The sequence below is a fragment of the Physella acuta genome, unplaced genomic scaffold (assembly GCF_028476545.2).
Source record: "Physella acuta isolate Inbredline_101_S28 unplaced genomic scaffold, ASM2847654v3 ptg001978l, whole genome shotgun sequence".
Lineage (NCBI taxonomy): Eukaryota > Metazoa > Mollusca > Gastropoda > Physidae > Physella > Physella acuta.
The window spans coordinates 145,282-171,652 of record NW_026733483.1 but is presented as its reverse complement, the minus strand read 5'-3'; the positions used below and the strand labels follow the sequence as shown (position 1 = coordinate 171,652).

Sequence of the window (26,371 nt, the reverse complement as noted above, 5' to 3'; positions counted from 1 at the left end):
ACAAGCAATCTTTGTTTTGTTTTTTTAAAAACTAGATTTTAGAAAGTAATAATTTTCTTTATATCTGACGATATATTGTAACTGTTTAAAAAAATATCTTCTGTCAGAACTAGGATAAATTTGTCTGCATATATGAAATTGTCTCCTGGGATATTGTAGCCAACGTCGTCTCCTGGGATATTGTACCTCGTCTCCTAGGATATTGTACCTCGTTTCCTGGGATATTGTAGCCAACGTCGTCTCCTGGGATATTGTACCTCGTCTCCTGGGATATTGTACCTTGTCTCTTGTGATATTGTACTTCGTCTCCTGTGTTTGACAGGACATTGGTCACTATGCGAGTCATACATATCCAGTATTTGCTGCATATCAACATGAGTCTACACAATTCTCGATTACTTGATGTTCAGCTGAAACAACATGTGCCTTTAACCATAACGAATGGGAGGTTTCAGCATATTCAGAACAGCGTCAACTGCAGGATACGACTCCACAGCTAGCGTCAGCTGCAGGATATGATTCCTCGGCTAGTGTCATTAGCTGCAGAATACGACTTGACAACTAGCGTCATTAGCTGCAGAATACGACTTGACAACTAGCGTTATTAGCTGCAGGATACGACTCCACAACTAGCGTCATTAGCTGCAGAATACGACTCCACAACTAGCGTCATTAGCTGCAGAATACGACTTCACAGCTAGCGTCATTAGCTGTATGATTCAACTTCACAGCTAGCTGCTGGGTTATTCATAGCATTAACTGTAGTGTAAATACCTGCATAAATGCATGTCATGTTGCTATGTATCAACACACGCATTCAATTAATTTGAGATCTCTGAACAACTCCAAATACCAACAATCCAATGTGTTCTTATGATTACCTTGTACATAGAACATTGTTTGATTTGACTTTGTTTTAGTTTGATACAAACTTACTGTTACATTCTGCTACTGTGTGTGTTTTTCAATTTATATTGTAGTTTTATCCTCGCTTCTTTATTTTGTATTAATCCTAATTACTAATTACTCTTTGAAAAAAAATTATTTCTATTGATTTCAGACGCACAATCACGAAGCAATAGACGATAGCATTGTTAGACTATTCTTGAATGGAAGTAAACTCAAAATATTGCATTGCGCTAACGTGCGCATACAGACAGAGGCGTAGCGAAGGGGGGGGGGGGGGAGCGGGGGTGCGGACCATTTACGGGTGACACCATTTACGGGGGTGACACCATTAAGTGCCGCACCTGGTGACACCCGATCTCGCTACGCCACTGCATACAGCCTAAAGCTGACGTCATTGTTGGAGCATTCACCAGTCGGGCTAAAGCCAATGGGCTAAAACGGGCTACAAAAAGGGGCTACAATAAAGGGGGGCTATAATCCCAGGGCTAAACTAGCTAGATGTAGCTAACATAGAGGGGCTACATCGGGGCAAATTGAGGGCTTTATACGATGAAGAGAAACTTGTCACAACTGTTAGCCCAAGGAGTTTGGATTAAACAAACTATACTGGATCTGGCTCTAAGATATTAACACGACCCCCTACCCGGACACTTACTCCCAAGTATATCCCCTCCCCAACATAACCCCCCACCGCATGATAAATATCGGTCTTTCAAGGATACTTATTATATATGAAATCAATAAAGTACTTTCGTTAGGAATTCGCTAACCCTTAACCTAACCCCAACCATAACATTTCCTTTTGATTAGGGTTATTAAAAAGTTAAAGTACATACATTGTTTAGTGTATATACCAAGGTGTATATATGTAAATAATTTTAAAAACAAACTGAACATTTCAGTACTCATAAGCCAACACGGTTTGTATGATTTTAAGTATTTAAAATATACATTTTAAAATAACTGATACTTTTTTAATTATCTGTTTAAATTGATTCTTTATTTTAAATTTATAATCTGTTTGAATGGTTGTCAGTTTCGCTGTTATAATATATTTGAATAAGCGTCAATTTTAACGTTATATTCTGAATAATTGTCAAGTTTAAAGTTGCAACAAGTTTGAAGATTACACATTTTAACTTTATATTCTAAATTATTGCTAATTATAACTTTATATTCAGAATGATAGCTAATTTTAACGGTATATTCTGAATGATTATTAGTTTTAATGTTATAATATATTTGAATGTTTGTCAATTTTTAACGTTATTGTCTGTTTGAATGATTGCTATTTTAACGTTATAATCTGTCTGAATGATGTTTCCTATCCTCAGATTTGACATTTAGTGTCTATACACCTACCGTCGCATACAACATGTTTTCTATTGTTATGTAACCGACTCTATTTACTGTACATACAGACTTGTTGTCCCCTATATTTGTTTCGCTTTTTTGTTTATTGTAACAATTAAATTGAGTACTACGTCAGTAATTCTTGTGTCATTTCTCACTGCATTCGTTGACTTTTTGTCCAAAGTATAATTTAGTTAACTGACAATATTGGATGTTAATGACAATATTTGATGGATGGATAAACTTGACGTTTGTAAGATCGACAACGTTCAGAAAATTATGCACCGATTGTTTTTCTTAAAATAAATTTTAAAAATTTAAACTTATTTTCCATGTAGTGACTTGGATATGATTTGGATTATCAGTCGTAAGAGCAAACACTCGGCACGCAAAAAGAACACACATGAGCAAAGAACAAATACAGATAAGAGAATACATGGACAGATATATCAGAACATGACAAGCAATGCTCTCTTTAAGGTAGGCGGTCACACGGCCACGCGTTTGATCTTCTGAGGAATTTGAGAAAACAAACACATAAACGTGGCTACAAACTAGAACACCTGGTGGCACACCTGAGGACACACAACAAACACACAACAAACACACAACAAATACAACGGATACCCAACAAACACACAACAAACACACAACAAACACACAACAAACACACAACAAACACAACGGATACACAACGAACGCACAACAAACACACAACAAACACACAACAAACACACAACAAACACACAACAAATACACAACAAACACAACAAAAAATAACACTAAAATAACTAATAACATCTGTTTATAAATAAATGTATTATCGTGTGGACATCACTACGTCATTAGATTAAGTATAAAACAACATTTGTGTTGCGTGATATGTTTGTTTTCAATTGGAATGTGTAAATGGCAACATAATATTTATATAAGATGTTTTCAGACAAAACATAAGTACATATCACATAATTAGTCAAATGGGAGTATATGATTTATGCACCTGACTTTAGATTACTTTATGATAACAAAAAAAATAATGAGTCATACACTTCATCACATACAAACCAGAAAGTTTTCTCAGAACTACAAATTGTGTGTTCATCTCATTCATTGTCTTTTCTTTGGTCACGTCATTTTTATGGCCCCTAGGGGAGCAAGGGGCTGAAGCCACACCTTTCCAGGGGAGCAAGGGGCTGAAGCCACGCCTCTGTAGGGGGGCAAGGGGCTGCAACCACACCTCTCCAGGGGAGCAAGGGGCTGAAGCCACACCTCTCCAGGGGAGCAAGGGGCTGCAACCACACCTCTCCGGGGGAGCAAGGGGCTGAAGCCACGCCTCTGTAGGGGAGCAAGGGGCTGCAACCACACCTCTCCAGGGGAGCAAGGGGCTGAAGCCACGCCTCTCCAGGGGAGCAAGGGGCTGCAACCACACCTCTCCAGGGGAGCAAGGGGCTGAAGCCACGCCTCTCTAGGGGAGCAAGGGGCTGCAACCACACCTCTCCATCGGACTCGGTTTTTAGCGGCTCTGTCTTTGACCAAGTCGTTAACAAAATAAATCCGCTCTTTGTTACATTAAAGCATGGCTGTCATTACATTTACATCAAGAAAATATTAGAATGTTCATATACATTTTGTATACATGTATACAATTTATAACAATGTAAAACGTGTATATTATATGTATACAATTATATAACAATGTATGACACACGTTGTATAACAATGCCAGACGAATACATTATATGATAAAGTAAATAAATTAAAATATTTAAGATATTTAATGTGACATCTGGGCTTTCTGAAACTTTTTAGCAAAAAAATGGAAAGTTCCCTATTTGAACCTGACAGTCCATGGGGGAAATGAAGTAGAGTTCATCTGTTTCTGTGACCTCGGCCGCCTGTACTTTCCCTAACGTGAGTTAGGCACCCATCAGATCTGGGTGGACTCAGGGACGTTCTACTGACTTGAACCCAGATTCGAACTCGAAACTTTTGGGTTAGCAGTTTAACGCTCTATCGCTAGGCCACGCCGTCCCAAAAGCTATCTGTATTAGCACGATAATTTTTGTACACGTTTAAATTGTGTAAAGAAGTCAGTTTTATTCTCAGATTAACAACTAACTAAAGCTATTTTAAAATATATAATTAGTACAAGTTTTTTTTTAGCTTTTAGCTTAGAATGAAGTTAACTGGTTTTCAATTTCAGAAGTTTTTTTTTTAGTTTTCTCATTGTATACAGCGATTTTGCCTTAAGTTAATCTACAACCTCTTACTAAAACTAAGATGAGTATTAACATTTTAACAGAAACACAAATTGCCATTCGCACATTCTTTGAGTAACAAGCATTTCCGTGAATGAATTGTTAACAATTGTTATCACAGTAACCCCGCATCTGTTGTTAAACATTGATATCACAAAATGTCAACAAATTATTATCACAACACACACTCATCAGTACAAACTGATCTCGTCATTTCAGCAACATCAAATTGCAACTACAACTCACAAACATCAACTTGCAACTACAACTCACAAACATCAACTTGCAACTATAACTCACAAACATCAACTTGCAACTACAACTCACAAACATCAACTTGCAACTACAACTCACAAACATCAACTTGTAACTACAACTCACAAACATCAACTTGTAACTAAAACTCACAAACATCAACTTGTAACTACAACTCACAAACATCAACTTGCAACTACAACTCACAAACATCAACTTGCAACTACAACTCACAAACATCAACTTGCAACTACAACTCACAAACATCAACTTGCAACTACAACTCACAAACATCAACTTGCAACTATAACTCACAAACATCAACTTGTAACTATAACTCACAAACATCAACTTGTAACTACAACTCACAAACATCAACTTGCAACTACAACTCACAAACATCAACTTGCAACTACAACTCACAAACATCAACTTGCAACTACAACTCACAAACATCAACTTGCAACTACAACTCACAAGGTAACACAACATCGTAACATTTTTACACATGTAACAAAAACAAACGGCCCAAATCATCTGTGATTGGCTGTAGGAACACCACGTGACGTGTGAGCTATTCTCGTCTGCTGCTCTATCTCCCCGTCCAAATCTTCCAGATCTTTCCGCAGCAGCTCGTTCAGTTCTGTTGGAGAAAAAACTTTCTGCTTATAGTGGAACAACTTTTTGTAAAACTTACCCAGTATATTGAACTCAACAATATGAATACATGGGTAGAAATAGCTTATAACAGGTACAATCATTCACTCTAATTAGAATGTTTAAAACATTTGCTTGGTGATAAAAATGACAAGTTTCCACTTGCTTTATACAAACGATTATTTACGTAAACATATATTTAGTATTATCAATGTTAATAATGTTGCTAGTAACTAATGTTAGCATGAGATTTTATCATAGAGATTTCTAAAGTTATTTATATAGAAGCAGTGTCTACCTACACAAATGCACCCCCACCTCTGACACCAATGCACCCCCACCTCCTACACACATGCTCCCCCCCACCTACTACACCAATGCACCCCAGCTCCTACACCAATGCACCCCCACCTCCTACACACATGCTCCCCCCCACCTACTACACCAATGCACCCCAGCTCCTACACCAATGCACCCCCACCTCCTACACACATGCTCCCCCCCCCACCTCCTACACACATGCTCCCCCCCCCCACCTACTACACCAATGCACCCCAGCTCCTACACCAATGCACCCCCACCTCCTACACCAATGCACCCCACCTCCTACACCAATGCACCCCACCACCTACACCAATGCACCCCACACCACCTACACCAATGCACCCCAGCTCCTACACCAATGCACCCCCACCTCCTACACCAATGCACCCCACCTCCTACACCAATGCACCCCAGCTCCTACACCAATGCACCCCCACCTCCTACACACATGCTCCCCCCCACCTCCTACACCAATGCACACCCCCCCACCTACTACACCAATGCACCCCAGCTCCTACACCAATGCACCCCCACCTCCTACACCAATGCACCCCACCTCCTACACCAATGCACCCCACCACCTACACCAATGCACCCCACACCACCTACACCAATGCACCCCAGCTCCTACACCAATGCACCCCCACCTCCTACACACATGCTCCCCCCCCCACCTCCTACACCAATGCACCCCACCTCCTACTCCAATGCACCCCTCCCCACCTCCTACACCAATGCACCCCCCTCCTACACCACAGCAGCGTATACCCCAGGATGACCTACCTGTCTGTGATACCTGTGACAACTTCCGGTCAAGTGGACGATGGGAGACGACTGTGGATGGAAACCAAAACAAAGGTCACGTGGGGCAAGATGAGACGCTAACTTTGTGTGGGAGATTATATCAATGATTTTTTTAACATCAAACACTCTTTTAATTAAAATGGATACAAAAATTCGAAATATGAAACATAATTAAAAATAAGAATCATGCGAAACAATTTTACAAACATTAAATCAATCTAAAGACTCCATAAAGGAGAGACACATCAAATAAATGATTTTAAAAACAGAAAAAAGGCGTAGAAATAAATTGAAAGGTCTATTTAGTGAGAACTAAAAACATTGCTATAATTTGGACCAGGTCTGTCAAATTTGTGTTTGTTAACAAAAAACACCAAGTTGTATGGTAAAAAAAAAATATTCAAAATAAAAATTACATTAGTTTTTTTTCGCCCCGCTCGACTTGTATTACCTGATGACCAGTAAGATTTTAAAACTCACAACTGGCTAAAATTATGCATGTAAATCTACTGATCAATTTAAAAAAAAACAGATTTAATGAAATACGTCAATGCTCAGCTACAATTTCCCACCTCATTTATTTGGGCAAACATATGATTACAATGGGAAAACTACTTGACGGTGAAACTGTTTTATTATTTTAAAAATATCCGATTGGAAAAATATTATCGGAAAAACGTATTTGTTTGTATCAAGAAATTTAATAGTTCCTGAAATCCATTGTAATATTATTTGATTGTAGGCATATCTGATTGTAAAAAAATTCAAACTTTAAAAAATGTTTTTGGTTAAAATAGTTTTGGTGAAAATATTTATCAGTCAATAGGGGATAAAATAGCTTTGGTATAGTTGTTTGAGCGGAAAGTGTGATTAGGTTAAAAAAAAGTAAAGAAAATCTTATTTAAAATATTTGGTCGTAAAATATTTGGCGATAAAAAGTTGGACAGTAAAAATACTAGCTAAATAATTTTGGTGAAAAGAATTCAGTAAAAATAGTAAACACATCAAATGATGACCATCGTGCCCACAAAGATGGCGACGTAACTAACGTTAAAAGCCACAGATTTAAAAATGTGTAGATCTAAATGTGAATTCAAGTTGCTGTACATTCAAAAGTGATAATATTATAAGCACTGAAAAATGCTTGCGTATATAAAAAAAATTGTGCTCAAGGAAAAAACCATGTAAATTCAAAACTCACGAGAACATCAACTTTAAACATCGTAAGAACATTAGAATTTAAAAACATGAGAAAATCAACATTTTTTTTATCGTGAGAACATAAAAAATTAAAAACATAAAAACATTAACATTAGAAATCGTGATAAAATAAAAATTTAAAAATACATGAAAATATCAACATTAGAAATCGTGAGAAAATAAAAATTTAAAAATTTAAAAACATCAACATTTTTTATAGTGAGAACATGAAAATTTAAAAACATCAGAACATCAACATTAGAACTCGTAAGAACATTATAATTTAAAAACATGAGTCAATCAACATTTATTATCGTGGGAATATTAAAATTTAAAAACATCAACATCAACATTAAAAATCGTGAGAACAAGAAGATTTAAAAACATGAAAAATCAACATTTATTATCGTGAGAATATTAAAATAAAAAAAAAAAACACGAGAACACCGAAATTGAATGTCACGTGGCTGACCTGGGTCTCCCATCTATAGAAATCCAAATGAGCCAGATAAAAATGTTACAACACTTCAGTAAAAACAGACTGAATAAAACGTCATACAACACAATGTAAAATGTAACAACATAAAACACATGGGTTTATTTAACCGCTGGTGTCATGTACATAGAGACTGAATTATCATGATAAAAACATCATAAGGGGGGTATAGATATTTACACTTTATCATACATGCAGGATATAAAATCTAGGAAATAGTAGACAAATCTGCGTAAGTTAAGGATTAAGTGAAACAATAATTTATTTAGGAATGTAGAAACAGACACAATATAAGACAAATGGCTTTGTAATCAAACAATGTAAGACAAACGAATATGTAAGCACACAATGTAAGACAAACGAATATGTAAGCACATAATGTAAGACAAACGAATATGTAAGCACTCAATGTAAGACAAATGAATATGTAAGCTCTTACATGTAAATCAAAGTTCTTACCTCCTTGTCTAGCGACCACCGGCTGCCGTGGTGACGTACGTTCGTTGTTGTAGTTTGTCTCCACGTACTCGATAGGCCTGGAGTGTGGGCAATGTTTTGTTTCAGAGATCATTACACAATTTTAATTGCTTTTTAATTAGGTTACACAATTTTAATTGCTTGCTTATTAGGTTACACAATTTCAATTGCTTGCTAATTAGGTTAACACAGTTTTAATTGCTTGCTAATTAGATTATACAATTTTAATTGCTTGCAAATTAGGTTACACTATTTTAATTGCTTGCTAATTAGGTTACACAATTTTAATTGCTTGCCAATTTGGTTACACAATTTTAATTGCTTGCCTATTTGGTTACACAATTTTAATTGCTTGCCAATTTGGCTACACAATTTTAATTGCTTGCCAATTTGGTTACACAATTTTAATTAATTGCCAATTTGGTTACACAATTTTAATTGCTTGCCAATTTGGTTACACAATTTTACTTGCTTGCCAATTTGGTTACACAATTTTAATTGCTTGCCAATTTGGTTACACAATTTTAATTAACTGCCAATTTGGTTACACAATTTTAATTAATTGCTAATTTGGTTACACAATTTTAATTAATTGCCAATTTGGTTACACAATTTTAATTAATTGCCAATATGGTTACACAATTTTAATTAATTGCCAATTTGGTTACACAATTTTAATTAATTGCCAATTTGGTTACACAATTTTAATTAATTGCCAATATGGTTACACAATTTTAATTAATTGCCAATTTGGTTACACAATTTTAATTAATTGCCAATTTGGTTACACAATTTTAATTAATTGCCAATTTGGTTACACAATTTTAATTAATTGCCAATTTGGTTACACAATTTTAATTAATTGCCAATTTGGTTACGCAATTTTAATTAATTGCCAATTTGGTTACACAATTTTAATTGCTTGCCAATGGGTATTTATTATTGATAATGAGCTTTTTCTATAAATTCCTGTTCTATGAATATACAAATGTAATAACAAAGTGCTGTCGTGTATCACTTACTGTATTAATTTTTTTTGTACTGAAACATAGTAGTATTTACAATTTTGTAACGAAGGCACTGACATACCCACTCCGATATTGGCACGTGATATGTAGGTGAGTACTTTACCTGGGTGCTGGTCTGGTCACGTGGTCAGACAACCTGTGAGGGGGCCGCATGGGTTGGTTGTGGGCGACAGGTGATACATTTTTGGGTGGCCCAACACCATTTGGACCAGAGACACCAATCTGTTGTATTCAAATATTCATTTCTCGTTACTTAAGGTATTGATACATTATATATATAAATATGTATATATATATATATATATATATATATATATATATATATATATATATATATATATATATATATATATATATACATATACATATATATATATATATATAAATATATATATATATATATATATATATATATATATATATATATATATATATATATACATACATTCGTCGCCTATTTACAATAGAAAAGATAAGGCGTCACATTAGAAAAGATTTGCCCACAAACCCCGTTTATTGACTGGTCAGGAAATAAAAACTTACAGGACGAAACACGTTGCGATTCGGAGGACTGTTGTATCCAACACTCGAGCGGTTGGGCGGACTGTTGTATCCAACATTGACGGGTGACCCCCGGGGGGATATGTCTTGCTGACCGTAACCGTCGTGTCTCCGGGGGTCGTAGAGCGCCCAGGTGCCAGGATTTTCCGACATCAGCCTGCCGACATGACACAAGGTAACACATTGGGTAAGTCAAGAATGTGTTGAGCAGTAGCGTATGCAGGGGTGGGGGGGGGGGAGTAGGGAGAGCAGCCGCTCCCCCTCTGGCCATTTTCAGCAAAGTGGCGCCTTTTTGGAAACTTTTTAAACTCAGTTTTAAACAATGATTTTTGTTAGAAAATTATTTTCGGTTGTGACAACTAAAGTATTACAGCATAATGAAAGTTTTTTTTAAAATCAGTGTTGGTATAAAACCACGATTTTCTATATATTAGATAAACATTCGGAATAATAGCCTACATTTAGCTAAAAGATCGGTCTTTTAGTTCAGATCGTACATTTTTTAATTAACAACTGCTTTTTGTGTTCTTTAAAGATCATTTTTTAACATGGTGATCAGGTATGGGTTAGATCACTATATTGCTCACACACCTTTTTACTATGTCTATGTAAATCACAAGATTTCTTTTCATGCAGCATTTAAGCATAATTGTACTAGTCTAGTAGCGTCTACGTTTACAACACGTATTAACAGCTGTATCATTTTATCATTCTAAAAATAACCATTACAATGCAATGTTTAAAACCTCTATGGGTAGTACCACTTGGCAAGAGGAGTGTTAAGTTTAAGGCAACTGTATAATGTATTTGCTTAAGAATAATTGATCTAGAAAATATTATACATAAATCTTCACACATCATTACTTTATATATACAGTTTGAATCGTGTAATTATTTTTTTTAAAATTACAATACAGACACAAATACAACTGATGTGGCACCTCTATTTAAATTTACTTATGTGCAAACTGCGTAGCGGTGGGGGGGGGGGGGGGAAATTTTGACAAGGTCAACAACGCCATCACGATGAAGTAGTAGTATTATGACAGTTTGGGCGATAGTGATTACGACTACAAATTATATGAAACAGTTACAACCCCCCTCCCCCCATGGACCCCTCTGTAAAGAAAATTATTGTCATAATACCACTTCTACTTATTTAAATCTATTTCTGAATCAGTATACATGTGTAATTGAATATGTATGTTTAGAACAGTCATCTAAAAACTGACGCTATGTTCACTCTGAGTTGGTTATTCCCGTCCCCGTCCCCGTCCCTCCCCCCACACACACACCTCACCACCACAATTGTGTAGAGCGACATTAATGTCACACCTAGGTATGCACTGGGTTGGATGATTGTCCTAAAGTGACCGGACAGTGGTGAATGAAGTTGACCCCCCCCCCCCCAACCCACCCGAACCCATCTGTTAAGTACATTGGGGAAAACGCGTAATGGTGTACCAAAGTACCATGCCGCCAGAAAATTAACTTTTTAAACGTAAAACTCTGTGAATATTGTTGTTGCAATTACCAGTAAAAAGGTGTGTGAGCAATATAGTGATCTAACCCATACCTGATCACTATGTTAAAAAAATGATGTCTAAAAAACACAAAAAGCAGTAGCCAATTAATAATTGTACGATGTGAAATAAAAGACCGATCCTTTAGCTAAATGTAGGCTATTATTCCGAATGTTTATCTAAAATACTGAAAATCGTGGTTTTATACCAACACTGATTTTAAAAACTTTCATTATGCTGTGATACTTTAGCATTTATTATGACAATATATTTAATTCTGATTGTAGACAAAAAAAAGTTTGTAAACACGAATAGTGTTAAACAACTGTATTATACTTTAAAGTAATTATTGATTTATTTTGACATGTGTAATTAAATGTGTAGATATATACATATTTATATTAAGAAAGTAGTTATTTCCCCTATTTCGCTTGTCTTAATTAATGTCCCAGGAATTATTATGTAAAAAAATTTTTTTACAAGAATTACAAAACAGATTGTGTTGCGTTCATTGTTTTTGGTTGTAGTGTGTGTATATATTTTTTTTTTGTTTTGTTCAGATTGGTACATTTTTTGCTTTGTCGGCCTACATTGTGTGTTTTTTCTTATTTCTTCAGAGTGCTACTATCAACTTATTTTACATCATACCGAAGTAATGAGCTAGTAATTATATATATATATATATATATATATATATATATATATATATATATATATATATATATATAAATTCGGCGCCTCTTTTTGCTCTTTTCGCTCACCCTACAACGAAAACCTGGATACGCCTCTGGTGTTGAGGTTCTACGTCAAGTTTCTCTTAGATAACCTGTGTACTGGCCACATAGTCTCTCAACACACTAAGTCATAATATCACTCACTATGGAACTTTGAGTGTGTGAACAAACATTATCAAATGACACACAGCTCTGTTAAAAGGAAACTTGCGGGTTTTTTTTTTCACAAAAACTAAAAATAAAAGCAGCAATGATTAATTTTGTTTACAATTCTGTCACTGTTTTCTTTGTTCTAACATGTTTCCTGTTTTTATTTCAACCTTCATTGGTAGTTTAGTCTTGCTGGGTGCGGTCAGGAGAAGCATCTCATCAATCTACGCTACTGCTTCTAGTTTCTCTCCCCTTGTCATTCAACCATTCAAGTCTCACTCACCTCTCTACCCTCCCCACCCTCCAAGTTTCACTCACCTCTCTACCCTCCCCACCCTCCAAGTTTCACTCACCTCTCTACCTCCCCCACCCTCCAAGTCTCACTCACCTCTCTACCTCCCCCACCCTCCGTCTCACTCACCTCTCTACCTCCCCCACCCTCCAAGTCTCACTCACCTCTCTACCTCCCCCACCCTCCAAGTCTCACTCACCTCTCTACCTCCCCCACCCTCCGTCTCACTCACCTCTCTACCTCTCCCACCCTCCGTCTCACTCACCTCTCTACCTCCCCCACCCTCTAAGTCTCACTCACCTCCCTACCCCCCACCCTCCAAGTCTCACTCACCTCTCTACCTCCCCCACCCTCCGTCTCACTCGCCTCTCTACCTCCCCCACCCTGCGTCTCACTCACCTCCCTACCCCCCACCCTCCGTCTCACTCACCTCTCTACCTCCCCCACCCTCCAAGTCTCACTTACCTCCCTACCCCCCACCCTCCAAGTCTCACTCACCTCTCTACCTCCCCTACCCTCCAAGTCTCACTCACCTCTCTACCTCCCCCACCCTCCAAGTCTCACTCACCTCTCTACCTCTCCCACCCCCCGTCTCACTCACCTCTCTACCTCCCCCACCCTCCAAGTCTCACTCACCTCTCTACCTCCCCCACCCTCCGTCTCACTCGCCTCTCTACCTCCCCCACCCTCCAAGTCTCACTTACCTCCCTACCCCCCACCCTCCAAGTCTCACTCACCTCTCTACCTCCCCCACCCTCCAAGTCTCAATCACCTCTCTACCTCCACCACCCTCCAAGTCTCACTCACCTCTCTAATTCCTCCACCCTCCGTGTTAAGGTCTCATTTTCTCTGTACAAAATCTGCTGCTCTCTTCTGGAACTTTCTTTCACCGAATGCATCTCCGAGTTTTCCGCCCTGGAAAAAAAAATCAAATATTTAGTTTCATATTCGAAACTATTTAAGGTCCGATCCCTGATCTACAACAAATATATTGTGTAGCCGGAAGTTACCTCTGGGACACAACAATTATTGTGTAGCCGGAAGTTACCTGAGAGCCTCGTTCTCGATCATGTACTCCTGCAACATGTCGTAGAGCCCAGTCTCCTTCTGCGTCTGCTCCTTCATGAACTTCCGGAACTTTTCGTCGTTTTCTTTTTGCAGTTGTCCCTTTGGTTTGGCCGGGAAGTCAAGCTACATTATAACAAGAGAGAAGTTGTTTTTTTTTTTTTGTAACAGTCTAGACGTACGCGGTAAGCATTTCATTCCTAAAATATATTTAACCATATTAAAATGTCAAATTACCCTTTCGAACCTGGCGGTCAATGGGGCAGGCGAAGTAAATTTTACCTGTTTCTATGATTTCGGCATATGATGAGATAGTGTGGTTGGTACTATGTCCAGTCGTCTTCACTTACCCTAACGTGAGTCAGGTACCCATCAGAGCTGGGTGATCTCAGGGACCGTCGTTGACCCTGTCTACCTACCTGTTGACGTTACTCACCCAATCTACCTACTGGCTGACGTCACTATCCCTGTCTACCTACCTGTTGACGTCACAGTCCCTGTCTACCTACTGGCTGACGTCACTATCCCTGTCTACCTACCTGTTGACGGAGGTAGTGATTCTCCTGACGTAATATCCTCACTTCTTTCTTGAGACTTAAGATGAGTTTTTCACGAGGGTCCTAAAATAAAGAAATCAATCAAACTAATCAATCAATAAAATCCAATTATTGATTACTGTCGCAACCGGCAAAACAAAACAATCTTAAAAAACTGTAATTATACATTTTACCAATCACAATTTTTTTAAATCAACAAGGGACGTAATTAATTTTGACACATGGATTACCTCCCCTGTAAATTAAATTATTACCATGTTGTAGGCATAGGTTGTATGTAGCAACTCAACGTCCCTACAGTAAGCTGTCACTAACGTAACAATCACAGTACTAACATAATGTCCAAGCTATCCATACCTCTCAATACTCTATAATAACCTACAGACCATCCATGGTGTAGGTGAGGTAGAGTCTTTCTGGTTACAGGATTCACAGCTATGTATGGCAATAATGATCGAATACCAAAGTAGAAGCTACTCACCATCTGGTATGCCAAAGTAGAAGCTACTCACCATCTTGTATGCCTAAGTAGTAGCTACTCACCATCTATTACGCCAAAGCAGAAGCTACTCACCATCTTCACCGTGGGTTTAGTTTTGATCTTCTTCGCCCGACTGGCGTACCGTAAGGTGTTTAGGGTCTCAGTCACGTTGGAGGAGGAGGGGGTGATGCAGGCAATCTGGTGACAACGTTGGGAAATATATCAGCGGTATTCCGTTGTTCTCAACTCATTGTTAAGGTAACATCAATACCTCGACATGTAATTAAATTGGCCCCTTTACCGTAAAACTCAAAGGGATCCCATTATCCATTATTAAAGATAAACGAATACCCACCACCCCTCCGGCCCAACACAACATTAACATAAACCCTTCAACTCACCATTAAAGTGATACCATTACCCCCTAAGCTGTCTGACAACAGTTTGGTCAGCTTGCTGTCCCTGTACGGGATATGACCTTGACGTTTCTTGGAATCACACAGGTGAGAGATACAGTTACCTGTGCAATTGTTTGATAGAGAGAGAGAGAGACGTGGATTTTGACATTTTTAAAAAATAAAACTATAAAAACTAATTGTCTAAAAGGTAAGCCCAAGACTCACCTAAACTAACACTGTAAGCAGCAGACTTACCTAAAACTAACACTGTAAGCCCAAGACTCACCTAAAACTAACACTGTAAGCCCAAGACTCACCTAAAACTAACACTGTAAGCACAAGACTCACCTAAAACTAACACTGTAAGCCCAAGACTCACCTAAAACTAACACTGTAAGCCCAAGACTTACCTAAAACTAACACTGTAAGCCCAAGACTTACCTAAAACTAACACTGTAAGCCCAAGACTCACCTAAAACTAACACTGTAAGCCCAAGACTCACCTAAAACTAACACTGTAAGCCCAAGACTTACCTAAAACTAACACTGTAAGCCCAAGACTCACCTAAAACTAACACTGTAAGCAGCAGACTTACCTAAAACTAACACTGTAAGCCCAAGACTCACCTAAAACTAACACTGTAAGCAGCAGACTTACCTAAAACTAACACTGTAAGCCCAAGACTCACCTAAAACTAACACTGTAAGCCCAAGACTCACCTAAAACTAACACTGTAAGCCCAAGACTCACCTAAAACTAACACTGTAAGCAGCAGACTTACCTAAAACTAACACTGTAAGCCCAAAACTCACCTAAAACTAACACTGTAAGCCCAAGACTTACCTAAAACTAACACTGTAAGCCCCAGACTTACCTAAAACTAACATTGTAAGCCCCAGACTTACCTAAAACTAACACTGTAAGCAGCAGACTTCCCTAAAACTAACACTGTAAGCCCAAGACTCACCTAAAACTAACACTGTAAGCCCAAGACTTACCTAAAACTAACACTGTAAGCCCCAGACTTACCTAAAACTAACACTGTAAGCCCAAGACTCACCTAAAACTAACACTGTAAGCCTAAGACTCACCTAAAACTAACACTGTAAGCCCAAGACTCACCTAAAACTAACACTGTAAGCCCAAGACTCACCTAAAACTAACACTGTAAGTGCAAGACTTACCTAAAACTAACACTGTAAGCCCAAGACTCACCTAAAACTAACACTGTAAGCCCAAGACTCACCTAAAACTAACACTGTAAGTGCAAGACTTACCTAAAACTAACACTGTAAGCCCAAGACTCACCTAAAACTAACACTGTAAGCCCAAGACTCACCTAAAACTAACACTGTAAGCCCAAGACTCACCTAAAACTAACACTGTAAGCCCAAGACTTACCTAAAACTAACACTGTAAGCCCAAGACTCACCTAAAAATAACACTGTAAGCCCAAGACTCACCTAAAACTAACACTGTAAGCCCAAGACTTACCTAAAACTAACACTGTAAGCCCAAGACTCACCTAAAACTAACACTGTAAGCAGCAGACTTACCTAAAACTAACACTGTAAGCCCAAGACTCACCTAAAACTAACACTGTAAGCAGCAGACTTACCTAAAACTAACACTGTAAGCCCAAGACTCACCTAAAACTAACACTGTAAGCCCAAGACTCACCTAAAACTAACACTGTAAGCCCAAGACTCACCTAAAACTAACACTGTAAGCAGCAGACTTACCTAAAACTAACACTGTAAGCCCAAAACTCACCTAAAACTAACACTGTAAGCCCAAGACTTACCTAAAACTAACACTGTAAGCCCCAGACTTACCTAAAACTAACATTGTAAGCCCCAGACTTACCTAAAACTAACACTGTAAGCAGCAGACTTCCCTAAAACTAACACTGTAAGCCCAAGACTCACCTAAAACTAACACTGTAAGCCCAAGACTTACCTAAAACTAACACTGTAAGCCCCAGACTTACCTAAAACTAACACTGTAAGCCCAAGACTCACCTAAAACTAACACTGTAAGCCTAAGACTCACCTAAAACTAACACTGTAAGCCCAAGACTCACCTAAAACTAACACTGTAAGCCCAAGACTCACCTAAAACTAACACTGTAAGTGCAAGACTTACCTAAAACTAACACTGTAAGCCCAAGACTCACCTAAAACTAACACTGTAAGCCCAAGACTCACCTAAAACTAACACTGTAAGTGCAAGACTTACCTAAAACTAACACTGTAAGCCCAAGACTCACCTAAAACTAACACTGTAAGCCCAAGACTCACCTAAAACTAACACTGTAAGCCCAAGACTCACCTAAAACTAAGACTGTAAGCCCAAGACTCACCTAAAACTAACACTGTAAGCCCAAGACTCACCTAAAACTAACACTGTAAGCCCAAGACTCACCTAAAACTAACACTGTAAGCCAAGACTCACCTAAAACTAACACTGTAAGCCCAAGACTCACCTAAAACTAACACTGTAAGCCCAAGACTCACCTAAAACTAACACTGTAAGCCCAAGACTCACCTAAAACTAACACTGTAAGCCCAAGACTCACCTAAAACTAACACTGTAAGCCCAAGACTCACCTAAAACTAACACTGTTAGCACAAGACTCACCTAAAACTAACACTGTAAGCCCAAGACTCACCTAAAACTAACACTGTTAGCACAAGACTCACCTAAAACTAACACTGTAAGCCCAAGACTCACCTAAAACTAACAAACTTTTGTTGATGCTGTTGGACTCCACCATACCCGGCCCGCCCGTGGACGTTGAGTCCCTGACCTTCTCGCTGCCTGGGGATAAAAATATCGTTTGGTGACGTGGCAGAAGGCGGGAAACAACATTGGTATCTGTACTCAAACATCACAAAAACAAGTTTTTAACATCCCCAACTTTTTAACCAATTTATATAAGGCTAAAATTTTATTTGCAAGTTTTAGAATAATACCTTGAATAAATATTTTATTAATCACTGAAGTTGGCTTCGATCTACATAACTGGAAAGTTTTCTTAACATAAAAACGTACACACAAAAACATACACACAAAAACATATTACAAATACAAATACACACAAAAACATAATACGAATACAAATACACACATAAACATAATACAAATACAAATACACAAAACATACCAGCTAGGTCAACGAACGATAACTTCCCGCGCTTTGTGACGTAAAGATTGTCGTCTTCCGGTTCCGCTTGAGTCTCCGAGTCGACCGTGACCGTGAGGATGCTGTGGGACCGGCTGGAGAACTCGTTCAGCCCGTGGGATCCGGTCTGTCGGTTCCTTAGCCCTGGGGGTGCGAGGTTAGGGGGAGAGGGGGGGGGGGGGCGTTATCAAGCACGTCAGCTTTGTGTTTAATACAGGGATAATACCAGAGGAGTTTCTTTTAGACATTTTTTTCTCAGGGGGGGGGGGGGGGTGTATTTGAAACGTCCAGGTCGGGAGCTATTTCAATTATTATAGTACATATTAACATTCTTATTGTACTTTTTTAATTTATGGCGGAGGGGGGGGGGGGCGAGGGCGATTGTAAAAAAAATATTGTAATTTCTAAGTTGTTGATTAAGACCGGGAATGAATAATGAACATAGCAGAATGGTGAGAGAAATAATATACAATTTATTTTATGTTAATATTAATTGTATCGTCTACATATATTTTAAAATTATAAAATAATGTAATCATAATATAAGAAATACATAAAATAATTGTACTAAAGGATCGTGCCCACACTATGTAACACATTAAGGACCACACACTTGACCCACCCCACCATATAACGTCATCATAAACCGTTACGATTAGTCACCACCATGCATCTTTTCGGGGGCGCTCCGTCTCCCCCCTCAGAAAATTTAAAGCCCCCCCCCCCCCCATCCTCCCAACCCGGAGAACAAAGTCTGGAAGAAACACTGACTACCACCACCTCCCACAACAAAACGTTCTCATATTCTTCGCACGAGGCCGCCACATAACTAAAGAATTGCACATACAAGACAATTGGAAAAATGACATGTGTAAATTATAGATCATCAAAACTGACAAAACAAGAGCTGTAGATCACGTTTCAAATATCGATCTCACTCTATGGTAGAGCGCCTCGAGTTCCAGAAATAACATTTTAACAAGTGGCAACATTTGTTAAAATAGTGAAAATAAAACAGAATTGTTAAATAGCCAGACGGTGCATCCCCACCTCACACCATATAACACTAAATTAATAAAACAATACATCACCACCCCCGCTGTTTATGTTATAATTTGTGCAGCGTTCCTTTTATTTAAACCACCCGTTACAAAAAATTGTCAAACAATTATAAATTACTAGACGAGACTATTATAATTATCTTTGAAAAATCTATCAAAATCAAATACAGTAATGTAAATAAAAGTTTTTAGGATTAAATTTTCTTATAGTCACATGGCCCAAAGTGTTTTCCCCCCTTCATTGAAACTGATGCCACCCTCTAGCCCCCCCCCCCCCACCCATACCTTACCTGCCCCTCCACTGAAAGTGTTCTGTTAGTACGAGTCACCAGAAAAGCGAATAATAACAGGTTCAATACAATACAAGTACAGTGTAGCTGAATAATCACAACATAACGTAATGCGATAATAACACATTGACAGCACAACATAATGCTATAATAACACCACCAAATCAATCTACAACACAAAAACATCCGAACATACCCCCCCCCCCACACTCACCTACCGATATTTCCTCTACGTATCCCCAACAAGTCTTTTCGCAAAGTAATTCAAAACCCAACATAATTCGATATATTCCAACAAAACCCAACATAATTCGATATATTCCAACAAAACCCAACATAATTCGATATATTCCAACAAAACCCAACATAATTCGATATATTCCAACAAAACCCAACATAATTCGATATATTCCAACAAAACCAGCATAATTCGATATATTCCAACAAAACCCAACATAATTCGATATATTCCAACAAAACCCAACATAATTCGATATATTCCAACAAAACCCAACATAATTCGATATATTCCAACAAAACCCAACATAATTCGATATATTCCAACAAAACCAGCATTATTCGATATATTCCAACAAAACCCAACATAATTCGATATATTCCAACAAAACCCAACATAATTCGATATATTCCAACAAAACCAGCATAATTCGATATATTCCAACAAAACCCAACATAATTCCATATATTCCAACAAAACCCAACATAATTCGATATATTCCAACAAAACCCAACATAATTCGATATATTCCAACAAAACCCAACATAATTGGATATATTCCAACAAAACCCAACATAATTCGATATATTCCAACAAAACCCAACATAATTCGATATATTCCAACAAAACCCAACATAATTCGATATATTCCAACAAAACCCAACATAATTCGATATATTCCAACAAAACCCAACATAATTCGATATATTCCAACAAAACCCAACATAATTCGATATATTCCAACAAAACCCAACATAATTCGATATATTCCAACAAAACCCAACATAATTCGATATATTCCAACAAAACCCAACATAATTCGATATATTCCAACAAAACCCAACATAATTCGATATATTCCAACAAAACCCAACATAATTCGATATATTCCAACAAAACCCAACATAATTCGATATATTCCAACAAAACCCAACATAATTCGATATATTCCAACAAAACCCAACATAATTCGATATATTCCAACAAAACCCAACATAATTCGATATATTCCAACAAAACCCAACATAATTCGATATATTCCAACAAAACCCAACATAATTCAATATATTCCAACAAAACCCAACATAATTCGATATATTCCAACAAAACCAGCATAATTCGATATATTCCAACAAAACCCAACATACTTCGATATATTCCAACAAAACCCAACATAATTCGATATATTCCAACAAAACCAGCATAATTCGATATATTCCAACAAAACCCAACATACTTCGATATATTCCAACAAAACCCAACATAATTCGATATATTCCAACAAAACCCAACATAATTCGATATATTCCAACAAAACCCAACATACTTCGATATATTCCAACAAAACCCAACATAATTCGATATATTCCAACAAAACCCAACATAATTCGATATATTCCAACAAAACCCAACATAATTCGATATATTCCAACAAAACCCAACATAATTCGATATATTCCAACAAAACCCAACATAATTCGATATATTCCAACAAAACCCAACATACTTCGATATATTCCAACAAAATCCGACATAATCCGATATACTAGGATATAATCCGATAATACGAGGTAACGCTATGTAATCTTAAACAATCATTAGCAATACTTTACAATAAAATACTGTCAAATACAGTCAAATACAAACAAATACAAACAAAGCCAAATACAGTCAAATATAGTCAATTACAATCCAATAACCAAATACAGTGAAACACAGTCAAGTACAGTAAAAAAAAAATCTCAACAAAACGAAGCGCATCAACAAATCTTATTCGACCATTTGCACCAGTTGATAACTCACTTCTGTGTGAAAACAATTTTTAAATGGGCTGATCAAAATCGAAAGTCGAATCTAGCATTTATAAATTGTAAAAAAAGTTTTTAAAAATGTCCATCTTCAAATGTAGGAAAAGTAGGAAATTTAGTAGGACTTAGTTCTGTTTATGTTAGTTCCAAAAAGAAACACGTTTTATTTAAATGTCTATTCATACAGACCTAGGTTGTGTCTATTTTTTACAGAAAAACCTTAATTTCAATTAAACGCAGCGCCATTTTAAAATTATGTATCTATTATCCCAGTATGTCATCATTCATTGCCCCATCAGAGAGTGTAAAAAATCAGAATTTTATTATGTCGCTGTTCGCCTTTCAAACATCCAACTCGTCGTATTGATGTTCGATAACTCTGACTAAAAAAAAAGATCCAATCAGGAACATAGCTCTACCCGTGTACGGTCGATAGTTCGATGGAGATGTTAATTCAAAACAAAGCTCTCTTTCCTTTCAGTCTAAAGCCCGGGGTTGTCGCGGCAAATGGTAGGGGCCCGGCAAACTGGGTTAACAAATGGTGGGGCCAGTCAGACTGGGCCAACAAATGGTGGGGCCAACAAATGGTGGGCTACAAATGGTGGGCCAACAAATGGTGGGCCAACAAATGGTGGGCCAACAAATGGTGGGGCAACAAATGGTGGGCCAACAAATGGTGGGCCAACAAATGGTGGGGCATCAAATGGTGGGACAGACTGGGCCAGCAAATGGTGGGCCAACAAATGGTGGGCCAACAAATGGTGGGGCCCGGCAGACTGGGCCAACAAATGGTAGGCCAACAGATGGTGGGCCAACAAATGGTGGACCAACAAATGGTGGGCCAACAAATGGAGGGCCAACAAATGGTGGGCCAACAAATGGTGGACCAACAAATGGTGGGCCAACAAATGGTGGGCCAACAAATGGTGGGCCAACAAATGGTGGGCCAACAAATGGTGGGCCAACAAATGGTGGGGCATCAAATGGTGGGACAGACTGGGCCAGCAAATGGTGGGCCAACAAATGGTGGACCAACAAATGGTGGGCCAACAAATGGTGGGGCCCGGCAGACTGGGCCAATAAATGGTGGGCCAACAAATGGTGGGCCAATAAATGGTGGACCAACAAATGGTGGGCCAACAAATGGTGGGCCAACAAATGGTGGGCCAACAAATGGTGGACAAACAAATGGTGGGCCAACAAATGGTGGGCCAACAAATGGTGGGTCAACAAATGGTGGGCCAACAAATGGTGGGCCAACAAATGGTGGGGCCAACAAATGGTGGGCCAACAAATGGTGGGCCAACAAATGGTGGGCCAACAAATGGTGGGACAGACTGGGCCAGCAAATGGTAGGCCAACAAATGGTGAGACAGACTGGGCCAACAAATGGTGGGGCAGACAGGGCCAACAAATGGTGGGCCAACAAATGGTGGGACATCAAATGGTGGGACAGACTGGGCCAACAAATGGTGGGCCAACAAATGGTGAGACAGACTGGGCCAACAAATGGTGGGGCAGACAGGGCCAACAAATGGTGGGCCAACAAATGGTGGGGCAGACAGGGCCAACAAATGGTGGGGCACATAAATGGTGGGACAGACTGGGCCAACAAATGGTGGGCCAACAAATGGTGGGCCAACAAATGGTGGGACAGACTGGGCCAGCAAATGGTAGGCCAACAAATGGTGAGACAGACTGAGCCAACAAATGGTGGGGCAGACAGGGCCAACAAATGGTGGGCCAACAAATGGTGGGACAGACTGGGCCAGCAAATGGTAGGCCAACAAATGGTGAGACAGACTGGGCCAACAAATGGTGGGGCAGACAGGGCCAACAAATGGTGGGCCAACAAATGGTGGGGCAGACAGGGCCAACAAATGGTGGGGCACATAAATGGTGGGACAGATTGGGCCAACAAATGGTGGGCCAACAAATGGTGGGCCAACAAATGGTGGGCCAACAAATGGTGGGCCAACAAATGGTGGGGCCCGGCAGACTGGGCCAACAAATGGTGGGACTGACTGGGCCAACAAATGGTGGGACATCAAATGGTGGGACAGACTGGGCCAACAAATGGTGGGGCAGACAGGGCCAACAAATGGTGGGCCAACTAATGGAGGGGCAGACAGGGCCAACAAATGGTGGGGCACATAAATAGTGGGACAGACTGGGCCAACAAATGGTGGGCCAACAAATGGTGGGCCAACAAATGGTGGGCCAACAAATGGTGGACCAACAAATGGTGGGCCAACAAATGGTGGGCCAACAAATGGTGGGCCAACAAATGGTGGGCCAACAAATGGTGGGCCAACAAATGGTGGGGCATCAAATGTTGGGACAGACTGGGCCAGCAAATGGTGGGCCAACAAATGGTGGGGCCCGGCAGACTGGGACAACAAATGGTGGGCCGACAAATGGTGGGCCAACAAATGGTGGACCAACAAATGGTGGGCCAACAAATGGTGGGCCAACAAATGGTGGGCCAACAAATGGTGGGCCAACAAATGGTGGACCAACAAATGGTGGGCCAACAAATGGTGGGCCAACAAATGGTGGGCCAACAAATGGTGGGCCAACAAATGGTGGGCCAACAAATGGTGGGCCAACAAATGGTGGGCCAACAAATGGTGGGCCAACAAATGGTGGGCCAACAAATGGTGGGCCAACAAATGGTGGGGCATCAAATGGTGGGACAGACTGGGCCAGCAAATGGTGGGCCAACAAATGGTGGACCAACAAATGGTGGGCCAACAAATGGTGGGGCCCGGCAGACTGGGCCAATAAATGGTGGGCCAACAAATGGTGGGCCAATAAATGGTGGACCAACAAATGGTGGGCCAACAAATGGTGGGCCAACAAATGGTGGGCCAACAAATGGTGGACAAACAAATGGTGGGCCAACAAATGGTGGGCCAACAAATGGTGGGTCAACAAATGGTGGGCCAACAAATGGTGGGCCAACAAATGGTGGGGCCAACAAATGGTGGGCCAACAAATGGTGGGCCAACAAATGGTGGGCCAACAAATGGTGGGACAGACTGGGCCAGCAAATGGTAGGCCAACAAATGGTGAGACAGACTGGGCCAACAAATGGTGGGGCAGACAGGGCCAACAAATGGTGGGCCAACAAATGGTGGGACATCAAATGGTGGGACAGACTGGGCCAACAAATGGTGGGCCAACAAATGGTGAGACAGACTGGGCCAACAAATGGTGGGGCAGACAGGGCCAACAAATGGTGGGCCAACAAATGGTGGGGCAGACAGGGCCAACAAATGGTGGGGCACATAAATGGTGGGACAGACTGGGCCAACAAATGGTGGGCCAACAAATGGTGGGCCAACAAATGGTGGGACAGACTGGGCCAGCAAATGGTAGGCCAACAAATGGTGAGACAGACTGGGCCAACAAATGGTGGGGCAGACAGGGCCAACAAATGGTGGGCCAACAAATGGTGGGCCAACAAATGGTGGGACAGACTGGGCCAGCAAATGGTAGGCCAACAAATGGTGAGACAGACTGGGCCAACAAATGGTGGGGCAGACAGGGCCAACAAATGGTGGGCCAACAAATGGTGGGGCAGACAGGGCCAACAAATGGTGGGGCACATAAATGGTGGGACAGATTGGGCCAACAAATGGTGGGCCAACAAATGGTGGGCCAACAAATGGTGGGCCAACAAATGGTGGGCCAACAAATGGTGGGGCCCGGCAGACTGGGCCAACAAATGGTGGGACTGACTGGGCCAACAAATGGTGGGACATCAAATGGTGGGACAGACTGGGCCAACAAATGGTGGGGCAGACAGGGCCAACAAATGGTGGGCCAACTAATGGTGGGGCAGACAGGGCCAACAAATGGTGGGGCACATAAATAGTGGGACAGACTGGGCCAACAAATGGTGGGCCAACAAATGGTGGGCCAACAAATGGTGGGCCAACAAATGGTGGACCAACAAATGGTGGGCCAACAAATGGTGGGCCAACAAATGGTGGGCCAACAAATGGTGGGCCAACAAATGGTGGGCCAACAAATGGTGGGGCATCAAATGTTGGGACAGACTGGGCCAGCAAATGGTGGGCCAACAAATGGTGGGGCCCGGCAGACTGGGACAACAAATGGTGGGCCGACAAATGGTGGGCCAACAAATGGTGGACCAACAAATGGTGGGCCAACAAATGGTGGGCCAACAAATGGTGGGCCAACAAATGGTGGACCAACAAATGGTGGGCCAACAAATGGTGGGCCAACAAATGGTGGGCCA

General features: G+C 39.9%; 1 protein-coding gene across 1 annotated transcript in view; it reads right to left on the bottom strand.

Moving 5' to 3' along the window:
• Positions 1-3,072: 3,072 nt before the first annotated feature.
• The window catches only part of LOC131931478 (uncharacterized), a 57,241-nt gene continuing 33,942 nt past the window's right edge, over positions 3,073-26,371 (bottom strand). The window contains exons 13-24 of the mRNA XM_059288289.1: positions 18,690-18,851; positions 18,257-18,343; positions 15,526-15,644; positions 15,218-15,322; positions 14,626-14,706; positions 14,070-14,212; positions 13,829-13,936; positions 10,305-10,479; positions 9,865-9,983; positions 8,716-8,792; positions 6,540-6,590; positions 3,073-5,418 (exon numbers count right to left, since the gene is read on the bottom strand). Coding sequence (XP_059144272.1) covers positions 5,309-5,418; positions 6,540-6,590; positions 8,716-8,792; positions 9,865-9,983; positions 10,305-10,479; positions 13,829-13,936; positions 14,070-14,212; positions 14,626-14,706; positions 15,218-15,322; positions 15,526-15,644; positions 18,257-18,343; positions 18,690-18,851 — 1,337 coding nt within the window. The 3' untranslated portion in view covers positions 3,073-5,308. The remainder of the gene's footprint in view (positions 5,419-6,539; positions 6,591-8,715; positions 8,793-9,864; positions 9,984-10,304; positions 10,480-13,828; positions 13,937-14,069; positions 14,213-14,625; positions 14,707-15,217; positions 15,323-15,525; positions 15,645-18,256; positions 18,344-18,689; positions 18,852-26,371) is intronic.